This window comes from Oryx dammah, unplaced genomic scaffold (assembly GCF_014754425.2).
Source record: "Oryx dammah isolate SB20612 unplaced genomic scaffold, SCBI_Odam_1.1 HiC_scaffold_25, whole genome shotgun sequence".
Lineage (NCBI taxonomy): Eukaryota > Metazoa > Chordata > Mammalia > Artiodactyla > Bovidae > Oryx > Oryx dammah.
The window spans coordinates 13,384,397-13,410,212 of NW_024070209.1; the positions used below are offsets into that span (position 1 = coordinate 13,384,397).

Genomic DNA, 25,816 nt, shown 5'->3' on the forward strand with positions numbered 1-25,816 from the left:
CAGTCTTCGCACTCCGGCTCTTTCAGCGGAATCAATAATCAAAGTGCTCCAGGAAGGCGACCCCGGCGAGACCGAGCAGAAAACAGGAGGTTGGCCTTGCTCGAGTACTTGGCGGGGTAGGGGGCTGGGGCTGGGGGCTCAGGCCTGGGATTCAGTGGCCCCCACCCCCCAGATTCATACCTCCACCCACACTCAGGAGCATAGCCCCTCCCGGCGCTCCTGGCGGAGCAAGGCCAAGAGCGTGGTAAAAGAACCCGAGACAGCGAGGCAAGGGGACAAGGGGACGGTCTGCACTCGCGGGGGAGAAAAGACTGATTGCAGACCCATAGCGGGGTTCCGAAGCCGGGAGGGTCGAGTGAGGCTGAGACTGTGGTAGGCTGCAAAGGCCCGGGCCCCCTGTGGCTCAGAGGCCTTCGGAAGCGGGATCGCACCCCTAGACTGGGACAGAAGGTGAAAAATCTCCCTAGCCTTCCATTCCCCCATTCTCGGCCCCGCGGAGGTCTACCCTCCTCAGTCCCGAGTCCTGGCCCGCCTCGCCAGGCCGGGGAGAGGGGAAAAGCGGAGGTGACCGCGGCTGGAAGCCGGGCTGGGCTTCAGGCGGAGCAGTGGGGTCCCTGGACCTTCCGAGTCCCAAGCGCTTTGTGAGATTCCCAGGGTTCTCCTGAGTCCATCTTCTCTTTTGACAGCGCCAGTAGAGGCCAGGCCGGATTTCCCTTCCCTTTGACTCAGAAAGGGGCTTGGAAGAAAGATTGAGAGACCGCAGCGAAGATGTGTCTGCACAAGTGTGTGCCCCATCCCCTCCCCTAAAAGGCTAGAACAGCAGCCGGCTTCCCTTGTGCCCCGCGTGCAACTATGAGCGAGGGGGCGTCGGTGTGTCCAGAGGTCCGATCAAGAGCGTCTGGGGGCAGCGCCCGTGGATGTGCTGGGTGCCACTGGCTGTGGGGCGGCCGAGTGCGTTGCTCGCGCAGCCTGCAGGACTCCCGGAGCCGGAGGAGCGGGTGAGTGAGCGTGTGAGTCAGTGCCTTAGAGGATGTCAAGTGTGCATGTGAGCGGTTGAGTGTGTGTCTGCGTCCAGTCTCGAAAGTCCCCAACGGAAAGCGAAGTGGGCGGGGCGCACCAGTTATTTAATTGGGTGATTAATGGCGCTTCCCGGCAGGGTTTGGGACAGGAAAAAACGAGGGTAAAGGGGGCGGGCAGGGGAAAAGGCCTGCTGGTCCTTACTAACGGAAAGGAGGGACGGATGGAAGGAAGGAAGGAAGGAAATTCTGCTACAAGGTAATTTGGGTGGGGGAGGGGAGCGGCGCCTGGAGCCCAGGGTGTAGGGCAGGGTGTGCAGAGCGAGAGCAGCACGCACCAGCTGCCAGGCCTAGAATTTGTGGTGCCCTGACTCTCAGAGAGGGAGAAAGGAGGATTAGAGTTACAGAAGGGCTCTGGGGAGTGTAACCCAGCGGGACCCAACCCCGCTGGAAGGACGCACGCCGCCTGGTACCGGGAGTCCTGCACTTGCATTTGGTCCCCTGGAGCCTGGTGTCTAGAGGAGATGCCAAGCTCCCCTCCCCTCCCCTCCCCTCCGCACGATGGGCCAGGGCGCCTTCCTCCCCAGCCCCGGATCACGCTGGTCGCTTGATCCAGTCCGTCATCTTCGCTCTGCACGTCAGTCTTTCTTCTCCGTGATTCTCTCGTTTATTTTTATTATTCAAGTAAGACGTGTGCGGTGTAGAAAAATTCTAAGCAGAAAGCAAACATTCGGTGGGAATCTTCCCGGCCCCCAAATCCCTTCTGTTCCCTCGGGCCTCATAGGAGGAGGCCCGGGTTTCTGTTCTAAGAAAAATGGGACAGCCACCTGCTGAACCCTACGGGTTTTGTTTGTCTTCACTCTAAATTGTATTTCATGAATGGTGGCTTTCTCTGCCAGTAATTTGGGTCTCCGTTCCGGTGTCCTCTTCCAAAGTCCGCAGATGGGATTTCGGGAGTGCGCTCACTCCAGGGGCAGCCGGGTCCTTCTCCCGGAGATGCCGGTGGCTTCCCGAAGGGTCCCGTGGACCCGTGTCCATGGAAGTCGGGCCGCCTCCCCTTTCCTGTCTGCGGGTAGAGCCCGGCAAGGAGCATGCGAGGGGGCTACAGACCAGCTCCAGTCGACTCTTGGGAGTTTGAAGTCCGCTCCCGCTCTTTCTTCTTTCTTCTTCCCTCTTGGCAGTCTGAGTTCTGGCGTCCCGCAGGAGTCCCGGCCCTCTCTACCCTGCAGGCCTTGGAAGTGGGGTCCCAGCCTCAGTGATTGTGTGCGCGGGAATCCAGGGAGGAACGTAGAGCTTTTGCGCGCTGAGGCACAGTTTGTGTTGGGGGGGGGCGGGTGTGTGTGGGGGTGTACCTCCTCACCAGCCTCCTCTTCAGACCAGCAGAGACCTAGGCCGAGCCGAGCCGGGAGCCTGGGTGGCCCTTAAACCCAGGCTTTTGAACCGGGGGCTACCTAGCGCCCTAGCTCCAGCTGCTCGCCCAGAAAGCCAGTCCTGCGGGGCCACGGGGCTCCTCCCCGTGCCCTGCCGGACTGCTTGCCTCGAATCCCAGCGGAGGAAGGCTGGGAGCGCCAACACTCCGCACGGGAGATGAGGACCACGAAATAGGATCCTATACAGTAAGATCGGCCTTGCTGGGTGTGTGTGTATATGTGTCTGTGTGTGCACATGCGCATGCCTGCAGGCAGGTTGAAACACTGGCTCTGCTGGGACCCTCCTGCAGGCTAAGGGGGATGCAGAGCTCCAGAAGTTCTGAGTCTGCCTTGTGGGAATTTTCAAGGATCCCGGATTCTTCACCTGTCATTGGAGACCAGGGGGGCCATTGTCCTGCGCCTGCTGCCTTCACCCTCACCGCTAGTTTCCAGCCACCCTCTGAACATTTCATCCTGGCTAAGACACTAGGAACCCTGAGAATTTCCTCCACCTCTCTGCCCCCCACCCCACTCTTCTCGTAAAGTGATCAGAGAACCTTAGCTTGGGAGATGTGGGATGAGCTCAGAAGATAGAAGGCAGGGCGATGACCTAAACTGCTTTTTCAAGAGCTCTGGTCCCGCCATGGCTGAACGTAGACAAACCCCAGGTACTGATCCAGCCCTTCCTGGGATCTAAAAGGCCCCCACAACTCAAGGCCCAGCTCAGTTCATGCTATCAGTCTCCCTTCGGCCTCAGCAGGTCTGGGGAATTAGTGACCTAGGGTGTTAGGGGATGTGCAGGTCTGGGCACAAACTGCTGAGTCCTGGGCTGGAGACAGGTGATATTTTGCCACTAGGAGTTCCTGGGAAACGTGGTAGTTCAGGTTCTCCACTCATAGATGGAGTGTAGAGAGGATCCTCAGGAAGGGGCCACCAACCCCAGCTCCCCTCAGATACCCCTTAGGACTAGGTTTTCAGAAAGTTTCTTCAAGGAACCCCCTGAGTTGGGAAAAGAACCGCCTTGCCTGGCTCAGTGCCATAAGTCTCCAATTCCTTCCCACTCCTCACTCTGTGTCAGGGAGTGAGCCCATTCTACTTTTTCTCCAGGAACATTTCAGTCCCTCCTCATCCATCTTCTCCTTGCCTTTTGGTGTCTCAGTAGGTGAGACTGACTTCCGGAGCCTCTGTGCTGAGAGACTGGGGCCCAGTCACCTGTGGGTAAATAGTGGCCCTTTCCCACCAGCAGCTAAAGAATACACCTGCAATGCAGGAGACGTCGGAGATGCAGATGTGATCCCTGGGCAGGAAGATCCCTGGAGAAGGAAAATGGCAACTCACTTCAGTATCCTTGCCTGAAAAACCCCATGGCTAGAGGAGCTGTGGTCCAAGGGGTCTCGAAGAGTCGGACACCACTGAGTGACTATGTACACATGCACGCACCCAAGCTCAGCATCAAGCCTTTCTAGATCAGAAGTAGGGTTCTAGGCGAGACAAGGTGTGTATGTAGGTGGGTGGGCGTCAAAGCCTGGGTTCCCCCAGGAGCTACCTATACCTATCTGCCCAGGTCCCTGGTCCTCCAATGCCAGTTGGCCTGCAGCTTTGGTCTCTGGCAGGAGCATTCAACATCCTCTTCTGGTGCTCAGAGCCTGGAACCTCACAGGTTTGGTCCTGAGTCTGGTTGTTCCTCCATCTTTCATATCCCTTGGGTGCTCTGGCAGCTGTACAGGCCAGGTCTCCAGGCCTGAACCTCTGGTCCCAGCTCATCCCACTCCCTATGGCCTTGCCCTTGCTGAGGCTGGGGCCAGGCCACTCCCCCAGGTCTGCCGGGGAGCCTCTGTTGAGCTTGCAGCCAATTCAGGTGCCTTCCCTAGCTGGCTTTCTTTCCCATCTCTACCAAGCCACTTCCCTCCCTCAGCCTGTGCATCCCTCCAGCACATTCCCCAGTGCCTATAGGCTCGAGGGGTCTGGCTTCCTCTGCCCTGTCTGGAGCTCCTGTCCACCTACCTCCTGGTTTTGAGACCCTACCCAAAGGTCTGTGGGAGATCCTGGGCAGCACTTGCTCTGCCCCTAGGGAATCCAGTCACCCAGGTGATTGAATCTACTCAGCCATGACTGCTGGAACAGGGGTTCCCCTATAGCTGAAGGGCACTGGGTATCTGAGGTGAACAAGGAGGAGCATATTCAGCTGGGGAGCACAAGACCCAGCTTGTAGAAAAAAAAACCATTCATCGCTTCCTTCCCTGAACCCACCTGTACCCCATCCTACATACCTGGGAGCCAGACCTCTACACCTGCACGTGAAGGAGGGAGTCACTGTCCACCCTCAGGTAGGAAGGGATTGACATTTTAAAATGAGAGAGATGGGATATTCTTGTTTGTTTTTTTAAATAATGAGATTATTATTTTCGTAACACAATCAAGTGTATCTTTTCTAAGAAGATCAGCAGTGCTGAAACCCAAGGAGGGCAGTTCTAATGATAAGATGCTGGACAGGCACTGGGGGCAAAGCGAGGCTCTTCATATTCCAGTGCTTAGACCCCTCCTAGATCAGTAACCACCCGCAGGCTCAGGCACTGCGGTGTCATTGACTTATTCCAGGCAATGCAAGATGACTGAGGCTTGTCTGCGCTAGATGCTCTCTGAGTATTGTGCAGGGAGCAGGACCCTCAGGGTGCTAGAGGTGCCCTTTGTAGGGGTGGAGGTTACCCGGTATGGAGAAGAGGGACCCCAGGGGGCTGGGCCGGGGCTGAAGCCCAGGCGGGTTGGGGAGACCCCCACTGCTGCACCACCTTGGGAGTGCCTGTCCAGCCAACTGGCACTTTTCTCCCTGGCAGCACGTTGTTGCCAGGTCCAGACCACTTGGGTGGCTGCTGAATCCTTTTCCCCACCCCTGCCTCATCCAGTTTGGGGTCCTGGGATAGGGCCTGGACTCCTGAAAGCACCTCCTAGGCACAGCCTGGCAACACCCACCCCCCCACCCAAGACAGCACTCTCCTACTCCACTCTGTCCTCTCCTCTGCTTGGGCAGGGATCCCAGCCATCCCAGCCAGGCTGCTGAGCTCCAGGGCCACCAAGATCTTCCACCCACCTCAGTCCTGGTATATTTCACTGATGCCCTTCCCAAGCCTGTGAGTCCAGGGTTCTATCTGGGAGAGCTGCTCAAGTGGAGCTGTGGGTTTGGCCAGAATGTAAGCAGGGCCCCCTGGAGTGACCCTCATCAGATACCTACCACAAAGGGCAGTTTAGTGCCAGCAGGGAGCTCCTCCCTTGAAGGCCTTGGCCCAGGGCCAAGAAGGCTTAGGGGAGGAGGCAGAGGAGTTCTTAACACCTGCCCTGTATTAAATTATCTGGAAAACTTAGGCAAACTTGTGCTTGGCCACAACCACATGGCTTAAAATCTGGTTCCTTGAGGGCTCCCTATATTTGAAAGTCTTCCAGGTGAAGCCTTCTTGTAAACCACTGAACTGGTCCAAGAGTGGGGGAAGCAGGTGTTGCCTGCCGGCTGAGAGAAAGGCAGGAGTAAAGGTCTGGATTGGTCTTTATGTTGCAGATCTGTGCCGAGCTTAGTCGCTCAGTTGTGTCCGACCCCCATGGTCGCAAAGGCGCCTCTGTCCATGGGATTCTCCAGGCAAGAATACTGGAGTGGGTTGCCATGCCCTCCTGCAGGGGATCTTCCTGACCCCGCGATTGAACCCAGGTCTCCCGCGTTGCAGGCGGATTCTTTACCATCTGAGCCAATGGCTAAGCCCTAGTAGCAGGTCAGGGAATAAGAAATGGTTGTTTCTGCCAAGACCTCTGGTGAAGTAGGGAGAGGGGGAGTTAGCAGTGCTGGGGGCAGTTTTGTGGAGGGGATCAGAGAGGGTGAACAGGCCTGGACAGGGCACAACTGGACCCAACCTGAAGTGTCCAACTTGATCTGAAAACTCCCCCACCAGTTCAGACTCAGGATTGTTTCGGGTAAGGCCACCCAGGGGTGAGGGAGGGGGCTTGGTAGGACTGGATGGGTGTCTCGAGGTTCTAGGATAAGAAATTGGATTTGGGATTTGGGGGTCTTCTTTTCCCCTCTGCTTTCTTCCGGACAGATTCCACAAGAGTGGTTACTTGACTTCCTGCACCTCGTCCCCAGACAGTTCTCTGTGACTCTTCCTTGCTCTCTGCCCCCCCACCTGAAGGTTTTGCAGCCTTTTCCTTCTCCATTAGCTTCTTTTGTCCTTCAGGTTCTCCAGCATTCTCCCCTCTCTGGGTCATGCTCCTTGCACTGCTCTCCTCCCCACCAGGCCAGCCTCTGGAGCACAGCAGTCTCCCTCCATCCCCTCTTCATCCTTCCGCCCACCTGCTCTCCCTCTCCAGAGCCCTTATTTTCCCTCTTCTCTTTGGTCCTCCCCCTGCTGCAGGGGGAACACCCTCTTCTACTTGTCTGTCTTTGGAAATTAGGATCCTGACATGCACTCGGAGTTAAAATCAATGAAAAGACACCAGAGACTTGAGAGAGTCTTAAAAAAAAAAAAAAAACAAAAAACCTCCTTTCCTAAAAAATCCCTTCACTCCTACTATGGATCCTGATTTTATGTGGCTCATCCCCTAAGATGAGCACCTTCATTGGTTTTCTAGCAAGGGACATGTGGCTAACCTTCTGAAGGTGCGCTCCGTTCATGCTTTCACGAAATAGTCCCAGCTGTAGCGTGGCGCCTCGGATGCTCCATTTTGAAGAGAAGGAAACCGAGACCAAGATCAAACAGTGGATTCAAACCTGGGTGCTGGCTCTTGGGGCTCTGCCAAGGCAAAAATCTCTTCTCTTCACCCTTACTTCCCACTGAGAACCGAGCTCCCCCCTAAACATAGATAAGAACTCTCTGGGCCAGAGTTTCAAGGTTTCCGTCCCCCCAGCACAGCAGCCGTAGAGGCGCTTTCGGATTGCGAGGCAAAGCACCCTCGCAGGAAGCCTTAGCCTCTGTGGAGACAGGAGGAAATCTAGACTCGGAGGATGCAGGTTTTGGAACAGCACAGCCCTAACTGATGTGGACAGTGGACTTACCGCCCAGAACCCTGTATGTGCTATTTTGTTTTTGCTGTTTCTCAATAATAGCTTTACTGAGCTATAATCAGTATATCATCAATACATTTACAATTCAGTGGTTTTTGTATATTCACAGGTATACCAAAATACATGGTTTAGGCACAGCTATACAATGTAGCCATCACCACAGTAGATTTTAGAATATTTTTACCACCTCAGAAAGAAACTTTTTGGTGATTATAATTAATAATGTGCTTAGTTGTGTCTGACTGTTGGCAACCCTGTGGACTATGGATTGTAGCCTGCCAGGTTCCTCTGTCCGTGGGATTTCCTGGCAAGAATACTGGCGTGGATTGCCATTTCCTCCTCCAGGGGATCTTCCCAATCCAGGGACAGAATGCATCTCCTGCATGGCAGGCAGATTCTTTACCGCTGAGCCACCCGGAAGCCCTTATATATAATTAATAAAACTGTATTGCATATTTGAAAGTTGCTAAGAGTTGATCTTAAAAGTTTTCATCCTAAGGAAAAAAATGTAACCATATGTGATGATGGATGTTAACTACACTTATGTGGTGATTGTTTTGCAATATATACAAATATGGAACCATGTCTTTATACCTGAAACAGATATATGTCAGTTATATCTCAGTTTAAAAATGAAAAAAAAAAAAAACTTATACCCTTTAGCTATTACCCACAACTTCCCATCCCCGCCCCTCAGCCCTAAGCAAGCACAAATCTACTTTTTGTTTGATTTGGCTATTATGGAACTTTCATATATATATGAAATCATATAATACATGATCTTGTGTCTGGCTTCTTTCATTTAATGATTCGAGTTTCATTCATGTTGTAGCATGTATCAGAACTTCCTTTTTTTAAACGGTCAAATAATATTCCATTGTATGGTTATACTACATTGGTTTATCCATTCATTACTGATAGACATCTGATTGTTTTCATTTTACCTGTGTGAGAATGTGGGGGCTCCCCTAGCTCAGGGTTTCCTGCTTGGCCAGAAGAAAGAGGAATTTTTCTGAGAGCAGATGAGGGAAACTGGTGAAGCTCAGGGAACAGCCTTCCCTTGACTGTGTGTCCCCACCTAATCCATTTCCTTCTGGATGCATCGTTTCCACTTCTGGCTAAAGAGGGGAGGCCCAGGCAGGACTGGGAGGCTTGTAGGAGTTACAGACTCTGAAGTAAAGAATCAGAGCCTGGCTCTCTGCTAGGCAGGGCTGGAATCCTGGCTCTACTGAGAACTAGTGCCTAATGGGTTGTTTCACCTTGCTATGCTTCAGTGTTCTTATCTCTTAGATGGGGATAATATTAGTACCAACCTCCTGCAGCTGCTATGAGGAGTCAGCTAGTTCATGTGAACACTTTATCCAGGATCTGCCACTCTGTGGGTACTGGAGGAAACAATGTGGATGCTTGTATCATTTAAGACTTAAGGCTGAGAGCGCTAGGGGTGCTGGTGCCCACGCTATTGAGCTTCACATATTCACGTTCCAGTTGTGCCATGTCTTAGCTCCCAAGCCAGATTCTCCAGATCACCAGCCTCCTGGTGGCCTTTCCCAGGGAAGAATGAATTAGGGATGTGAGGAACAGTAGCACAAGCTGAAGGTTCAGAGTCCTCCCCAGAGAAAGGGGCTTCATGGTGGGCAGGATTCAGGCCCTTCACTCTTCCCCAGGCATTTCCAATGAGGTGTGCCTTGGAGAGTGTGCTGGCAGCCAGAGGGCTCCCCTTTATATCTTTTGACATCTTTCCAATTTGTGGGATGCCGCAATTAGAACATACCCAGAAAAACAACTTCTTAAATGTCGTTGTTAGAATAGGTTTGAAAGCATTTTGTTTCCCTGCTTTCATCAAGGGCAGCTACTGTCTTCCCTCCCCGAGTCTGTGCCTCGTGGCTGGCTGGTTGGCAGTGACTTACCGTGTTGATGCAGCTCAAGGTCATCAACCACCAGTTCCCAGTTCCCAGCACAGGGAAAGCTGAGCATCTTGGGTCAAGTTGTACCCCAAAGTGGTCATCTGTGATCAGTATTACCAGCAGGCGGGGTTCCAGGCTGAGCTTGGTAGGGAAGCAAGGAAGCACAGCCCTGCTGGCACCCCATTCAGTGCTGACCCTGGTTCTGGAGTCTCCCCTACCTTGCGAGCCCAGGGCTTCCTTACTCTGTGGGTCAGGTTGGGTCCAGTCAAGAGTGCCGTGAAAGACAGGATCACCCAGGGCCAGGAACTGTTTTGTTCTTTAGTCGCCAAGTCCAGTCTGACTCTTTTGTGACTCAATGGACTGTAGCCTGCCAGGCTCCTCTGTGTGTGGAATTCTCCAGGCAAGAATACTGGAATGGGTTGCCATTTCCTTCTCCAGGGTATCTTCCCGACCCATGGATTGAACCCATGTCTCCAGCATTACAGGCAGATTCTTTACTGGGCAGAGAGGGAAGGTGAGGCTAGAATTCTCCATCACCTGATTCAGGGTCGGAACATCTGAAGAGAAGGGCAAGGAACTGCCTGGCGGTGGGTGTTGGACTTTTGGAGCTCTGGGGGGAATGCTGGAGGTGTCCTGACTACTTGCTAAGATCCTCTCCTGATGCTGTGATTGCCCCTTAGGGAGCCTGTTCCCCTACTCCCAGATGTCAGGAATTTATACTTACTAAGAACAGTTTCCCAGGAGCTGTTGTCACACTCTGGAGTATCTTTCAATCAACAACTATTTACTGAGCTACTACTATATGCTGGTATGGTGCAAGGTATTGGGGAACAGTTGTGAAGCAAACAGAGCCAAGTCCCTGAACTCAAGGCAGGGGACCTTGGAGTTTGATCTTGCAGGGCCAGTCCACCTGGTGGGTCCCAGAGATGGGTATGCCAGCTGGCGACTAAGCACAGATTTGTTTTCCTGGCTAGAGAACCATCTCTGAAAATAACTCTCCTTAAAGAGACTCCTTAGCGCAGCCTCGGCAGCCCAAATACAATGAACGAAGGGCCAAAAAGGGAACGCGTTGCCTCCTGTTAGGTTCAGCTGGCTGACAAAACAAAACAAACAAGCAAACAAACAAAACCCCCCAAACCTGCGGACCCACACCTTGGTGTGCTTGTGGGCTTGTATTTGTAAGTACATACGATGTGCACTAATTTCATTAACTCTTTAAACAATTAGGTTTATTTTATTTTATTTTGCAAAAAGAGAAACATGAATCTGAGGGGAAAACATTCAAAACAGCACAAAAGATTATAAAGTGACAAGCAGGTGTCTTCCAGACCCTACCGTTCGAAGCCCCAAGTTGTAGCCCGGTATCAGACAAATATCAACCCTTGCTTCCTTCCCCTTAAAATAGGAATGAAGTCACTCTGTCCTCTGTTCTAGATCCTGCCTTTCCTGCTTTCGCCCGTGCCTTGGCGCTTACTCCTGGCAGCCCGGTCCGCCTTTCGCTTTCCGTGTCCTCACTGCTTGGCAGCCTCGTGTGAAAGTGCCGGCTTCCCCACAGCGTCGCCAGTATGGGGTGTTACCTGAGATTTTGATCTTCGCGGGTCTGATAGACTTCTAAAAAAAAAAAACGAATTAATCTAAGAGGAGACAAGGGAAGGCAAGAGAAGGAAAAAACATGCCCGCGACACCGGGCCGTGGCGTTCAGAGGGCGCGTAAGCGTGGGCGCCAGCGATGCGGGGCGGTGGCGGCCCGCGCATCGCCGCCTCAGAAGACCCGAGGCTCGCAGCCCTTGGCGCGCTTTAAAGCCGGGCTAGCAGAGAGTGGCGGCTGGGTCAGCGGGAATTAGCGCGTCGGGGCCGGGGCGAGGGATCGCCGCTGGGCGAGAGTTCAGGACAGGATTAGCGGGTTCAAAAGCAGGTCAGAGAGAGCTAAGCGAGGCGACGGGGTCCGTGGGAGGTCAAGGTCCCGGCAGAGGCGCGCTCCGGGCCGGGCGCGGGAACCGCAGCGGGCGGGGACTGCGCACGCGGGCCGACTAGACCGAGAAGCTGAGGTCGCAGCGCGGAGAGGCTGGACAGCCTCGTCCTAGGGCGGCCGCTGGACTATCACCCCCCTGCCCCACCCCCAACCCCGAGTGTGCGGCCGGGCCTCGGGGAATGGGCCGGCGGAGAGGTGAAGGCGGGGGTGAACCCAGACACCCGCCAGAGACATTGTCAGTGAGCACAGGGCAAATAAATGCATCTGAGCTCTCTATGCGCGCACGTGTCTGCGGAACAGGACTAGCCTATTTTTCTCTTAGATCTGTTCTTTTAAATTTTAATCCCATTTCTTTCCCTTAATTTTTTCAAAAATATTTATTTTTGGCTGTGCTGAGTCTTCCTTGCTGCCCGGGCTTTTCACTAGTTGCAGGGAGTGGGGGCTACTCTCTAGCTGTGGCGCTCGGGCTTCTGGTCGCGGTGACCTCCTGTTGCGGGAGCACGGGCTTTAGGGAACACAAGCTTCACGCGTTGTGGCAGGTGGGCTCGGCAGTTGCGGCTCCAGGGCTCTAGAGCACTGGCTCAGAAGTTGTGGCACACGGACTTAGTTGCTCCACGGCATGTGGGATCTTCCGGGATCAGGGATCCAACTGGTGTCCTATGCATTGGCAGGCAGAGTCTTTACAACTGAGCCACGGGGGAAGTCCTTTGCCTTAATTAAAAAAAAAAAAAAAAAACAACTTTCTTTTTTCCCCCTCTTTCTGGCGAGGGAAGAAAATCTCTTACGCCAACAGTTCGACAACTGTGCTAAGAAATTTTTTGCTGGGCTCTCTCCTTCCCCGCGGAAGATTTCCGTCGCCTCTGCTGCGGGACAATTGCGGAGTATCATGCCAAGTGTGCAGAGATAGACGTACAGCCCACACTTCTGTGAAGCCTGAAATGTATTAAGGGAGAGCTGGAGGGACAGCAATGCCCCGAAAGAAGTGAGTGTGGCGGGGGGGTGTGTCCTGTGAGCCTCTAAGTTGAAGTGATTTTTTTTTTTTAAGGAGGATGAGAATGTGTTCATGTACTACTTCGCTCTCCTGAAAGAGCTCCTGGATACTGATGGGAAATAAACGTGGAATACTGCAAGGTGCGGAGTCGGTGCTCCACTCTGGAATTCTGGCGTTGGTAGATAAGCAGACCACGGATGGCTCCCAGAGTCACTTGGCGGAGGTGTCCCCACCCACGGTGGTCCTGCTTTCCCCTTCCCCAGCCTCGGCCTTTCTCCTGCCCTCCCCCAAGGGCGAGGCAGCCTCGGTCGGGAGCGCGGGAGCCAGGAGGCTCAGGCGTCCGTCTTGATCTCCACGAAAGCAGCCAGCCTCTCTGGACTGGGCCCCGCTGCTTTTCCGCGGCGAAGTCTCCTGAACAGCCCGCTTCTTGGGGCAAAGTTGGCCAGTCCTTGGGGTAACGGTGGTGGGGAAGGTCGTGGTGGTCGTGGTGGAGGCGGGTCGGGGGGTCGTGGTGATGGGGGGCGGGGGGCAAGAGTGAAGGTGGCAGAAAGGGAAAGAGCAGAACCGGTGGGAAGGGAGAGAAGAGGAGAAAACTGGGTCCGCAGAGCCCGGGAGCAGGAGCCGGGGTCGCGGAGAAGGGGAAGGGGCGGGGCCGGAAACCGGGAGGCCGCCCGAACAAAGCGCAGCCGGCCCTCGGCCGGCAGTGGTGCGCGTCTCGCTGGTTTCTCCTGAGTCTTTAGATCGGGTCGGCAGATCTGCTGGTGCAGGTGGGGCCGTGCAGGCTGGGGAAGCCGGTCTAAAGGGATCGATCCCCGGAGAAGTCCCTCTCACTCAGTCAGCCAGCATTCAGCTCCGCCCAGGCGGGCTGCGGTCGCCCGTGCGGGGTCGGTGGGCAGCGGGCGAGGGGTCCCTTTCCCACTCCTCGGCCCAGGCACCCTCGACGCCTCTGGCTTTGTTCCGAAAGACCCCGGGAACCTCATCTCCCGCCCCCTGGCCCCTACTCGACCGTCGAGATACAAAATACCTCCCTCCAGCTGAAAATATCTCTGGTTTGAAATCGTATAAACAATGCCGAGAGTCTTCTCAATGCGGCTTCCAGCCTCTGCACCCTGTTCAGAGGGTTAGAGCAACGATAATAAATTGAAAGAAGGGAAAAAATATCCCAGTGCTCAAACCTAAAATCATCACCCTCATTCCTTACAAAAAGGGGAGAAAGTGTTGTTGTTGTTGTTTTCCACTGCACGCTTAATTTACATTTTACTCATGGTGAATGAATGTGTAATTTTGTGTTCAGCCTTTGCTACTTCAGGTGTCTCCTACATTATTTGTCAGATGCTGTAGTCCATATAATATGCTCTTCAATAGCCGAGAAATATTGTTGTTACTGTGTAAAATAATCATTCAATTGCTAGCTATTTTAGCGTGCCTAGTTTTGTAGCATTAAATAATGCTCAAACCAGAACGACCAAATATATGGCTTCCTGTTTCCGGGAGGATTCTTTTTTCAGGATCCTTACTGGGTCAACAGGATAGGGACATTTTCATTGCTCTTAATGCATTGTCGAATCGCTTTCCAAAGCAATCTGTACCGGCATTTATTTTCGGGTCATTGTGGGCCGGGCGTGGTGCTGGTGGTCAGGCCTTAGATCTTTTCCCCCTGTGAGGAATGGGAGCGCTGGGCTAGGGAGAAGACCGCGGTTCTTTCCCTTGCCTGGAAAAAGCCAGATAAGGCCTCACGGTGGAGGTGAGGGCCGATCATCTCAGATAGGGCTTGCAAGTAGAAATTGAGGGAAGGACAGAGTTTTGCTGGGAGTGTCGCGCGTGGGTGGGAGAGTCAGGCAAGGTGCAACTCACTACCCCTCCAACGGAATTGGAAACCCTCATCGCTGGGCATTTGCGCTATTTTTAAGGGTTGCTGTATTAAGAGAGGCATACTTACATAACCATTATATTTAGATATTGCCTGTTTTGAAAGGAGTTCACATTTCCTTATTTTAAAATGTCAATTATGCTTTAAGAAACAATTCCTTCTTTTAGCCACAGTAATATGTATCTTAAAAGCAATAAATATATTACTTGACCTTTTCCATAATAAGAATATTACATGTATTATATGGTTAATTAAAAATCATAAGTTAACATAAAATTATTGTAAAATAAACAGATTGAAGTATATACAAATTCCTCTCCTTAATCCTCCCTCAGAAGTAGTATGGCTGATAGTTACAGCGTTGCATATGCAAACTGTAAGTTTTTTGTGATAATGATTCATATTATCCCTGCTACTCTACAGACTGCCCTTAAAAAAATTATCAATAGACCATGGCATTCTTACATGTCAGTGGACCGTAGCTCTATCTCATTTTAAATAGCTGTTCACCACTTTTCTCTGCTTAGAAACTTACATAAATAATACATGAATGTCTTTTATATCATAAAATAAATCAAACAATGCCAGAATATAAAGATAAAACAAGAAACAATGTGGCTTTTTTCTGTTGTTTCCCTTCTTCATACTTGCCTATCCCACTCCATTCCTCAGAAGTGTGGAGTTTTTACATTCTTTTCTAAAACTTTATTTTAAAATAATTTCAAATTTATGGAAAAGTTGCAAGAATAGTACAAAGAGCTTCAGCATACTCATTTCTTAGCTGCATTTGCTTTATTATTCTCTTTTCCTATGTACTTATAAAAATATTGTTGAAGCATCTGAGAATATGACAGACAGTATGCCTCTTTATTCCTAAACACTGCAGTGTTTCCTAAGAAAGGAGACCTTCACCTACATAACCTCAGTATGATGATCAAAATCAGGAAATTTAACACTGATACAATGCTATTATATAATCTTCAGGTCTTATTCAAAATTTGCCAGTTGTCCCACTAATGTTCCTTATGTTATTATTGTTTTCTGCTCCAGGATCTAATCCAATATCACTCATTACACTTAGGTTTCAAGTTCTGCTAGTGTCCTTTAGTTGGGAACAATTCATCAACTTTTCTTTGCCTTTTGTAACATAGATATTTTTGAAGAATACAGACCAGTTATTTTATACACATTTTGGTTTCTTGTTTTGTTTTAAACAGTTTGAAACTTAAAAAGAAGTTGTCAAGTATAAAGATCTTACTGCATCCAGAACCAATTTGAGAATAAATTTCTGACATATGCTTTATTTTGTATTTCCAATAAACAAGGGCATTCTCCCCAATAATCACAATACTATCATCAAAATCATAAAATTAACATTGCCGTCAACTGATGAGATCAAGTTTATCAATCAGCCTGAAAATATCTCTATAGCAAAAGAATGCAGTGGAGTTCGTTTGTTGCACTGAATTTTCGTTGTGTCTTGAGTCTCTTTCAATCTGTAACAGACGGTCTTATCTTGACTTTCATGGCCAGTTATCATGTTGTAGAATGTCTGACAGTGTGGTTTTGTCTCATGTTTCCTCATGATTCAATTCAGATTATGCATCGTTGGTAAGAATATCACTGAAGTGATGCTGAATTCTTCTCATTGTATCTTAGCCAAGTGGGGTATAATATTGACTAATCCCATTGCTTTGATCAAATGAGTAAGGTAGTATCTGCTATGTTTCTCCCTGTAAAATTTTTTTCCATTGTAATTAATACATATTTTTCAGGGAGGAACTTTGAGAACTACGTATATACTTTGCTCTTATAAAATTCTCTATTCTTTAGTAATGAAAAAATTCAATTGCATTTTATTGTATTAAATGAATTATAACTTGTTACTATCATTATTTGCTTCATTATTTACTTACTTTGCAAAGTGTCCCAAATGCAATCAGTGGGAGTCCTTTCAAGCTGGCCTCTTTTTTAAAAACAGTTTATTAAGATATAATTCATATACCATACAAGTCACCTACTTAAACTATAAAATTCAGTGATTTTTAGTATAGTCACAGAGCTGTGCAATCATCCCTACAATCAGGTCTAGAACATTTTCATCACTCCCTAAAGAAACCTCATACCCTTTAGCTATCTACTACTAATCTTCTCATGTCCCAAGGCCCCAGGCAACTGCATATCAATTACTTTCTATCTCTATAAGCTTTGCCTGTCCTGGAAATTTCATATAAATGAATTGTACAATATGCACAGTCTTTTGTGACTGGCTCTTTCATTTAGCATAGTGCTTTCAAAGTTTATATACATTGTAGCATGAAGCATTATTTTAATTTTAGGAAAGCCTCTCCCAAGTGGGAGTCCCATAGCTTTTATTTTATTTTGAAGTATAGTTGATTTAAAATATTATGTTAGTTTCAAGTATACAGCATAGGGATTCTTTTTCTTTTTTTTTTCAGATTGTATTCCATTATAGGTTAATACAAGATATTGGGTAAAAACTTCATTCACTTTTAGTGCTGAGAGATATTTCATTGGATGGACATACCACAATTTGTTTACTCATACATCAGTTGATAGACATTTGGGTTGCTTCTACTTTTTGGCTATTGTGAGTATTGCTGTTATGAATATTTTAATAAAAGTTTTTGTCTATTCAGTATCTTGTAATAAACTATAATGGGAAAGAATCTGAAAAAGAGCATATATGACTTTCCTGCACACCAAAAACTAATACAACATTGTAAATCAACTGTATTTCAATTAAAAAAAAGTTTTTGTGTGAGTGTATGTTTTAATTTCTCTTGGGTATATACCTAGGGTGGAACTGCTCTATCAAACAGTTGACTCTGTTTTAACTTTCTGAGCAAGTGCCACCCTATTTTCCAAAGTGGCCGCACCATTTTGCATTCCCACCAGCGGTGTATGAGGGTCCCAGTTTCTCACATCCTGGCCAACACTTGTAATTACCTGTCTTTTTGTCTATAACCATATAGTCAGTGTTTATGGTGTCTCACTGAAGTTTTGATTTTCATTTCTCTGAAGGCTAATGATGCTATCTTTTCACGTGCTTATTGGCCATTCACATATCTTTGGGAAAATGTCTACTCAGATCCTTTGCCCATTTTAAAACTGGGTTATTTATCTTTGAATTGTAAATGTTGTTTGTACAGTCTGGATGTAAGCCCATTATCAGATATTTTTTCTGGTTCAGTGGGCTGTCTTTTCACTTTTCTGACAGTGTTCTTTGAAGCACAAAGGTGTTTTCTTTTGCCCAAGTCCAATTTATCTATTTTTTTCTTTTACTGCATTTACTTTTGGTAATGTAGCTAAGAAATCGTTGCTAAATCAAAAGTCATGAAGATTTAGGCCTATAATTTTATCTCATATTTAAATCTCATTCATTTTGAGTCAATTTTTATATGTGGTGTGAGGGAAGAATCCAACTTCATTATTTTGCTTGTGGATATCCAGTTACTCCAGCACTATTTTTGGAAAAGACTATTTTTTCTCCATTGAATTGTCTTGGCACTCTTGTCCAAAAATTCCTGTTTCTTTTTAACATGTCCTTATCTGAGCACTTCCTTACTTTCTAGCATAAAATACTTCATTTCCACTTTGTACTTCTCCATGCTCTTGCTCTTGAATCAGCCATTTCCCCAAGGAGTTCTGATTCTTTTAGTGCAAATGTCATTTAGAAGCTGAGATCTGGGTTCTGGTCATGGCCATTGCTACTGAGGGGGTTATAGCTACAAGACTCTCTCAGCGGACAGAACCAGGGGATATGTGAGCGTACCTGTAACACTTTTACACTCACAGTTATTGATACCTATACATTCACATCAATAGCTCCAATTTCAGCCCCACATCATGGGGCTCTCTCTGGTTTTCTTCTTTTCCTTATTTGTAGCTCCCCTCTCTGAAGTGACAAACCTGACTCCCAGTACCCTCATTCTGTGTATTTGATCACTTCCCTGGTGTGTAACCAGCTTCCTGTTGCCACCTTGCCTCTCCCCACCCCTGGTCCAAATGCAGGGGCCCATCTCACCCACTGGGGGTTCAGATACTCAGGACTGAACCACTGGTTCTCCCTACTCGGATCCCATCTCCCACTCTGGATCGCTGTAGCCCACACTCTGCCTGTGGACATTTGTCTTTCTGGGCCCCATCTAATGGCTTTTGAGCAGAATTTTCAGGAAGGAAGCACAGCATTATGGTTTTAGAGACCCATCTCTGTTGCTCTGTGCATACTTAATCTGTTGCTTCAGACTGCTGCGTAACACTCCGTGGTATGTGACCATCATGGTTCAGTCATCTACCCCTCCAGGGAAAGACAGCAGGTGGCTGCAACTCCCCTGCCACCTCAAATAATGCCACGGTGAACATCCTTGTGCAGTTTTCCTTAAGCATCAATGGGAAATACCCTTGGGTACCAATGAGTGAAATTTCTGGCTCATAAAATATGAGAACGTCTTAACTTGCCTAAATACTGGCAGTTTGCTGTCTGGATGGCTCCTCCAGTCCACACTAATGAGGAGGGCACACAGGTTTCTGTATCCACATATCCCTTCCACCTCTAACCTGGCATGTCTGAGTCTCTAGCTGCAGGTCTATGACACATAAGGGGATATTTTGTTTGTTTTGATGTTCATATCTCTGATTATCAGTAATCTTGAGCATGTCTCCAAGTGCTTGTTGGCCTTTTGACTTTCCTAAGTCTGTGTTGTGTTTCCTAAGTCTCTTTTCCCTTAAGACCAAAATAGATCTGACTCTTCATATTATTCTCCAGCTTTCCTCCTTCACTTAAAATATCTTGAGAATCTTTTTATCAGCCGCATGGAGGTCCCTAGCTTGGGTGACCTATAAAGTGGTAAGCCATCTCCTTATTAATGGGCATCTGGGCTCTTTCAGGAGTTTCCACAAATAAATGCTTCCATATCCATCCTTGAATACACATCTCTGCACTGTGGCAGAATTACTTTAGATGACTTTCTAGAAATGTTGTCTTTAATTTAGAATGCATTTTGAAGACAGCATATTTAGTAAAGGTTTCCTTGTGGCTCAGACAGTAAAGAATCAACCTGCAATGCAGGAGGCCTGGGTTTGACCCCTGGGTTGCAAAGATCCCCTGGAGAAGGGCATGGCAACCCACTCCAGTATTCTTGTCTGGAGAATCCTCATGGACAGAGGAGCCTGCTGGGCTACAGGCCATGGGGTCTCAAAGAGTCAGACATAACTGAGCAACTAACACAGACACACAGCAGCGTCTTCAAGTCTGTAGTAGAAACTTGGGACTCACTCAGACACAAGAGTTTGGGAAGAAAGAAGGTGTCACTGAGAAGTGCTCCTGGTTTTGGAAATGTAAAGGGACACTGAAGAGTTAGGTGGTGAGAACTGTCCCCGGGAAACAGACCTGAGCAAAGAGCCATAGTCAACCATCTTGGCCAGGGTATGGCAGGCGGTGGGGGAGGAGGTCCCCTGACAAGCTTCCTGAAACTGCCCAGCAGACTCCATCAGGTCCAGAGTCAAAGTCTCTGGCAAGAGCCATGGGAAGTTGTGGGCCCACAGATGGAAGTGCCAAATGTTATATTTTCACAGGAAGAGTGACTGTCTTCCCCATTTCCCTCTTCCCTTCATGGCTCCGGAGTGTGAAGGTAGGAAGTAGTCATCTGCCTGATCACAGACATGTTCACAATCTGAATTTCCCCTCTTCATGGGGATTGGCAGGATGCAGTTTTCTGCCACGCAGTGGGGTAGTTTGTCCATTGGATAAGGTCACCTGGCCCAGAAAGTAAATGGGAACTGAAAACCAGTCTAAGCTCATTTTCACAGAGGTGCTGCATGGGTTGGAGGGACACCTGCCTCTGAGCCAAGAGAGCCAGTGCCTCAGGCCAGACACATGAAATTATCCAGGGGAGGGTCCCAGGACCTCTCTCACCAGGCATCTCTTCCTGAAGAGTGTGTCCCTTCCCAGCAGTCCCTAAGGGAGGGCAGCCCAGGCTCTCTGGGGAGATCCCACCCCATGGGGCCTGAGTAGGGCTGGACAATGACGAGGGGAGGAGAATGTTTACAGGCTGCAGAAGGAGGCAACTGGGTTAGGAGCTTTCATCTTGCTTGCTTTGGCAGAATTGAGGAGGACTGATTATATATACCAACTTCTGGCACTTGAGTTAGAAATTAGAGATGATGCATGCTCCCTCTTCGTCTTTCTGGAATCCACAGCCTGTGACAGACAGCACAGGTAGCATTAGGTGGAGCCAGAGATGGAAGTGTATGGAGACTTAGGTGCAGGCAGAGCCCTCTCAGGTGGACCAAACAGCCAGTGTGGGCTAGACGGACCGCTGGGGGCTGGGGGAAGAGACCATCCATCCTTTCACACAGCAGGGAGGCTAGGCTGCCTGGAGCGAGCAAAGCTCTGTGGGACTGGAGTGTTAGGGTCTGTCTGTCTGATTTGAACTGAGGTCTGGGCAGGCCTCTGTAGGGCCCTAGGTGGAACCCCCATAACCTCATCCCAACTCAGCTGCTTGGCTTCTGACTAGCTTACTGAGCGGTTATTTTTACAAGGACTGGTGCTGGGCAAGGTAATACCAAGATGGCTGACTCGTGTCATCTACCCAGGGCAGCTCTCAGTGGGAGCCGCTGTGATGAGTCTAGTGAGGGGTGGAGAAGGAGACAGAAACACAGACAGGCAGTTACGATGCAATAAAAAAGTGCTGATAAGGGCTAACATTTATTAAGCACTCATCATAGGCTTGTGAGCTCCATAATGACCGAGTGAGATGGACCCTACCGCCCTGATTTAATACACGGGGGAAGCCAAGGCTCAGACAGGCTCGATAAGTTGCCCAAAGTCACACGGTGAACAGTGAGACTGAACTTCTCTGTCTCAGGGCTGTCTCCTTCATCTCTGCACCGCAGGACCCTATGCCATACGTTAGTGACAGCGGTGCAAGCTTGTAACTTAACTACTCCGGTCCATGTGTGATGAGGACGTGCGCCAAGCATGCACACTACCGCCCTGTCTCTGTCTTTACCGTCATTTTACCGTGAGGCGGGGCCCCCTTTCTCTCTTTCTCCCGCCGCCTCAGTCGGGTGGCAGCCGGTCCTGCAGCCGGAAGCCGCACGTCTGTCGCCCCCCCGGGAAAGCAGCCTCTTGTCGCCCCCTGCTGGCCGCGACGGCGCTTTCCCAGCGCCTGGTTCCCTGCTCCTGCGCTCCAGGTGGTGGGCGCCTGCTTCTCGGTTCCCCACCACAACCCCTCCTCGCCCAGGGTCCGCGGCAGCGTGGCGGGTGGGGCTTGGGGAGTCGCGGGGGTGGATAGCTCGGACAGGAGCCAGGCGCGAGCAGCTGGTCGCCTGTATGTGGTTTACTTGACTGTGCCCAGAGCCGCGGTCCACTCTCCCAGCTTCAGTCCCTTCCGAGGGGTATGCTTGGGGCGGGACCAGGGGCCCCTTAGGACCCGGAGCCCAGAGCACTGTGGCCCCGCAAGGAGCGTCATATATTCGTTCTGGGTATTGAGGGTCCAAGGATGATGGAAACACCCACTGCGACATAGTGAACAATGGCAGCCCCCACCCCCGGCCGCCCCGTGGCCTGACGTCACCGCCCTCCTCCTCTCAGTGATTAGAGGCCATTCTGAGTGTCTAGGAGGGGAGGTAGACATCGGAGTAGGTGAGGCTGAGTGACATACAGGAGAATAATTCTGGGTGTAAAGTACAAGCCTGGTGCTAGGAGGGTCGGGGTCACCAAGAGGTTGCACCTGAGCAAAGCTCCGCAGCATCTGTTGGCGCCCACCTGGTGGGCCTTCCCTATGCAGAAGGGCTGGGGAAAGAGAGATGGCGGGGAGCACTTCTGACATCTGGGTCTGCTCTGTTCCCAGCAGCAGCGACTGCTTCTTTCCAGAGCTTCCGGTCTTACATCTTGGCACAGGGTGGGCAATTAGTCCTTCAAGACCATGGGGTGACAGTTCTCTACTGTGTTTGCCAACTTAAGAGAATTGTTACCTTCAACTGAACAGATAATACATGACTGCAGGAATATGTCAGGGGAAGGTGGGTCCCCTTAAGGATCAGGAGGACAGGCTTTCCCAGACCCTTCTGTCTTGTGGGAAGGACTCTTCCTGGCCGATGGCTGTTGTCCAGAAGAACGGTCACAGAGGGGAGTCAGAGGCTGCTGCTATTATCCCTCAATCTGGCCACCTCGGACTGTCGGTTTCTGTGGCTCAATCTTGTTTTATGTGCAGAATTGGAGGAAGTGGCCCATGACTATTATTATTTTTTTTTAAAGCTAGAGATTTATTGTTATTTTGTGATTAATAAATTGTCAAACTGGTTATGACACTACCCCACACTGTATAGCACCCCAATAGTTTGAGTTAGGCAAACAGAATTTCCTTGGGGAGGGAAGAAAAAAGCTGTAGAACAGCCGAATGTACTCAACATTGTTAAAACGGCTCTTTGTTTTCACCCCTGAATGATACTTCTTTACTACACTATATGCACAGAAATCCTAACAGAATCTTGGTTGCCAGTATTATTTAGGCTGGTCCAATCCAGGACAGAACCCCACCCCACCCCCAAAATTCCCCTTCTCTCAGGCTCTGAAAAGCACACTATTTAACTATTTCTTAATAGAACTACCAAAACACTTCAGAAACAAGTGGCTCACAAATCATTTTAAATTCGTGTATTGCCTGTGCATGAGAAAACTGATAAACCCCGAAGATAGTTCTATTTTTATATGGCGATTAAAAATAACTGAAACATCAAGACACTTTCAGTGAAAGCAACATTTCAATTACAAATTGTAATGCCTGTTAAACTACCTATGGGAGAAGCTGAAAGTCCTAGGCAAATGCACTTTGGGGTTATACTACAGTGCTCCTTCAGTCTGCACAAAGATTAAGGTAATTTACAGTCAGTCTGTGAATGCTGAGACAATGTTACATCATCTTGTTTGTACAATTAATACGTCCTTAAAGAGACAACCAGAATCAGTTTTTCTACTGTATTTTCAACAAGCCTCACTAACCAGTACTTTTTGAGATGTTCATCAAAGATGCTGTAAGGTTCTACACAATTAAGAAATACTCTGCTTTGAAGTATTTCCTAATCTTTATTTTTTCCATTACAGATGTTTTGCTCAGATGATCTACTGTAGTATGTTTTTAGAGATGCTGTCCCAAATGTGCATACATACATTGTATACAAATAAAGCAAAAACTGTCAGTAGTATAAATCTTACAGCATTTTTGTTTGCAAAAATACATGCCAAAGTCACAATAAGCAATGTTGTGTCACAAATTATAAAGCGCAAATGATTTGCTTCTTTTTAATGCTTTTATTCTACATAAATTACTACCAGAGACTAATGTTTAAAAAGCAAATAAACTGGACAGATGCAGGACAAAAATCTGTTCACCCAACTATAAAAGGTGATATGTTTCTTAAAAATTACAATAAATGCAGAAGTGTTTGACGCATGCAGTAGCCTTAAATGAAAAAGCATTGATTCCCACTGTTCCAGGAAAACAAAAAACAAACAAACACAGTGAAACCCACACATCTTACTGCACTCCACCTTAAAATGTATCATATATTGGGTTTGTTTATAACAGCACAGAATTCCAAGAGTCAAAATGAAATAAAGCGGGTATTTTAAAGATTTAAGAGCCGTTATCAAAAATAAATTACATTTTTTTCAAGATACAGAAATGCTGCTATGATGGCTGAGAGCCCAGTAACCTTTCAATAGCTGCATTGATATCACCTCCTGTGGCTATTAGTGCTTGCAAGTTTGCTTCACGGTTCAAAAATCCCATTGCACTGAGCTGTTCCAGTTGCTGCTGAAATCTAACTTCTGGATTCTGTAGCTGAGGATTCACTCTAGCAAGAGCCTGCAGCATTTGTTGAATAAACTGCTGGTGTCCAGGTTTGGTGGTTCCTACTGTGGGACTTGGGTTTTCGCTAGATGTAGAAGTAGAGCCATTGGTTCCTGAAGAACCTCCAGTACTTCCTAATGCCCCCAGGCCAGGAGTAAACCCTGGGATGAGGCCGGGGGCTTCAGTTGCTAAGGTCTGTAAACCCTGCTGAATCTGTAATAAGGCCTGCATTGCTCTAGGGTTTGACATTGCAGATAACGTATCAGGATTCTGCATCTGTGCAGCAAGGTCAGGGTTCTGGCTTAGTGACTGCATCATGCTTCTCATGTAGGGGGCAGACAACCTGTTTTGCATAAGTTGTGGGTTTTCAGTTATTTGCTGCAAGAAGCTCTGCATTCCTGGTGTGTTGAACATACTAGCTCCTACTCCAGGCCCCGAGCTTGGCGCAGAACTCGGCCCTGCAGTACCACTGGCAGCACTGCCACTAGTGGCCCCCACTGTGCTGCTGGTGCCACTGGAACCTGATGAACTCTGAGCAGCCTGAGGAGCCCAAGGATTGGGTAATGGATCTCTATTTTCTGTACAGGAAGGCTGACTACCTTCACCTGATGATGTATTGCTCACTAATGAAGCAAATGGATTACCACCAAACTGTTCTTGTGCAGCACTCAGCATGGGTTCCTGAATATCTGTGTACATGCGCCGCAAAGCATTGTATCCCCCTGGGATGCTTTCCAGGTTGCTCAAGGCTCGGTCCTGGTTTCTCATCATTTCCTGCATCATTGCTGGATTTCTAGCAAGTTCCAATGTTTGTCTCATAATATCTGGATTATTCAGCATATGGCTAATTTCTGGATTTCTCCGTATCAACGGTTGCATTTGTGGATTGGCCATAATTAACTGCCTCATCAGGTCAGGATTTGAAAGCATGCTCTGGACAAAGGGATTCTCCATGATCTGGACCATCATTTCAGGATTGGACATAAGTTGCCACTGCATCTGGCTCTGTAGTTCAGAGAAGTTGGTAGTATTCAAACCCAAGCTACTCAGACCTGCAAGTCCTCCAAGTCCACCTAAACCAAAAGGGTTGCTAGTGGCAGAACCAGATGTGGAGTTACTGCTAGGAGCAGATGATGTGGTAGCACTGGTTCCACTGGCATTTGTTTGTTGAGCTGAATGATCCTGAGGCCTGTTTTGTGTTTTGATGACAAGGTGAACAGTAAGTCCATCGTGAATTCCATGCTGCCTCAAAGTATCTTGATCTTTTAAAATTTTTCCAGCAAATATCAACACAAGTTGGTCGGTATGTGATTTGAAACGTTTAGAGATTTCTTCCTTGAACTGCTGGACGGAGCTGTTCTCGGGCACTGTGAACTCCTCCTTCTCCTTCGGGGTCTTCACGGTGACTTTCATGATCTTGGGTTCCGTGGAGGCAGTGGCGGCGGGGGCCCGTGACTATTAATTCGTTGGTATATCAGAACATGGAAGCCTGGCAGTCCTCAGGTCACTGGTCTGTCACTGACCAGGACAGTGGCTAGCAGGGCACATTGGTATGGCCAGATGTGTGGCTTGTGAGAGTGGGAATCATCTAAACTGAGCCTGGAGGATGCCACTGGAAATTTGTGATGTTTTACATACAGGACCCATTTTAGCATCAAATGGAATGCCTCAGGGCCAGATGACTGACTGAGCAGGGCTATGACAGATATGCTGGTAATTAACAGGTAGTA

At 48.9% G+C, this 25,816-nt stretch overlaps 1 protein-coding gene across 1 annotated transcript; it reads right to left on the reverse strand.

The window, feature by feature from the left end:
• Positions 1-22,879: 22,879 nt before the first annotated feature.
• LOC120851295 (ubiquilin-1-like) lies at positions 22,880-25,529 on the reverse strand. Its single transcript, XM_040223980.1, has one exon. It carries the CDS (start codon positions 25,497-25,499, stop codon positions 23,925-23,927), a length of 1,575 nt encoding a protein of 524 aa, XP_040079914.1. The 5' UTR covers positions 25,500-25,529; the 3' UTR covers positions 22,880-23,924.
• Positions 25,530-25,816: the final 287 nt, after the last annotated feature.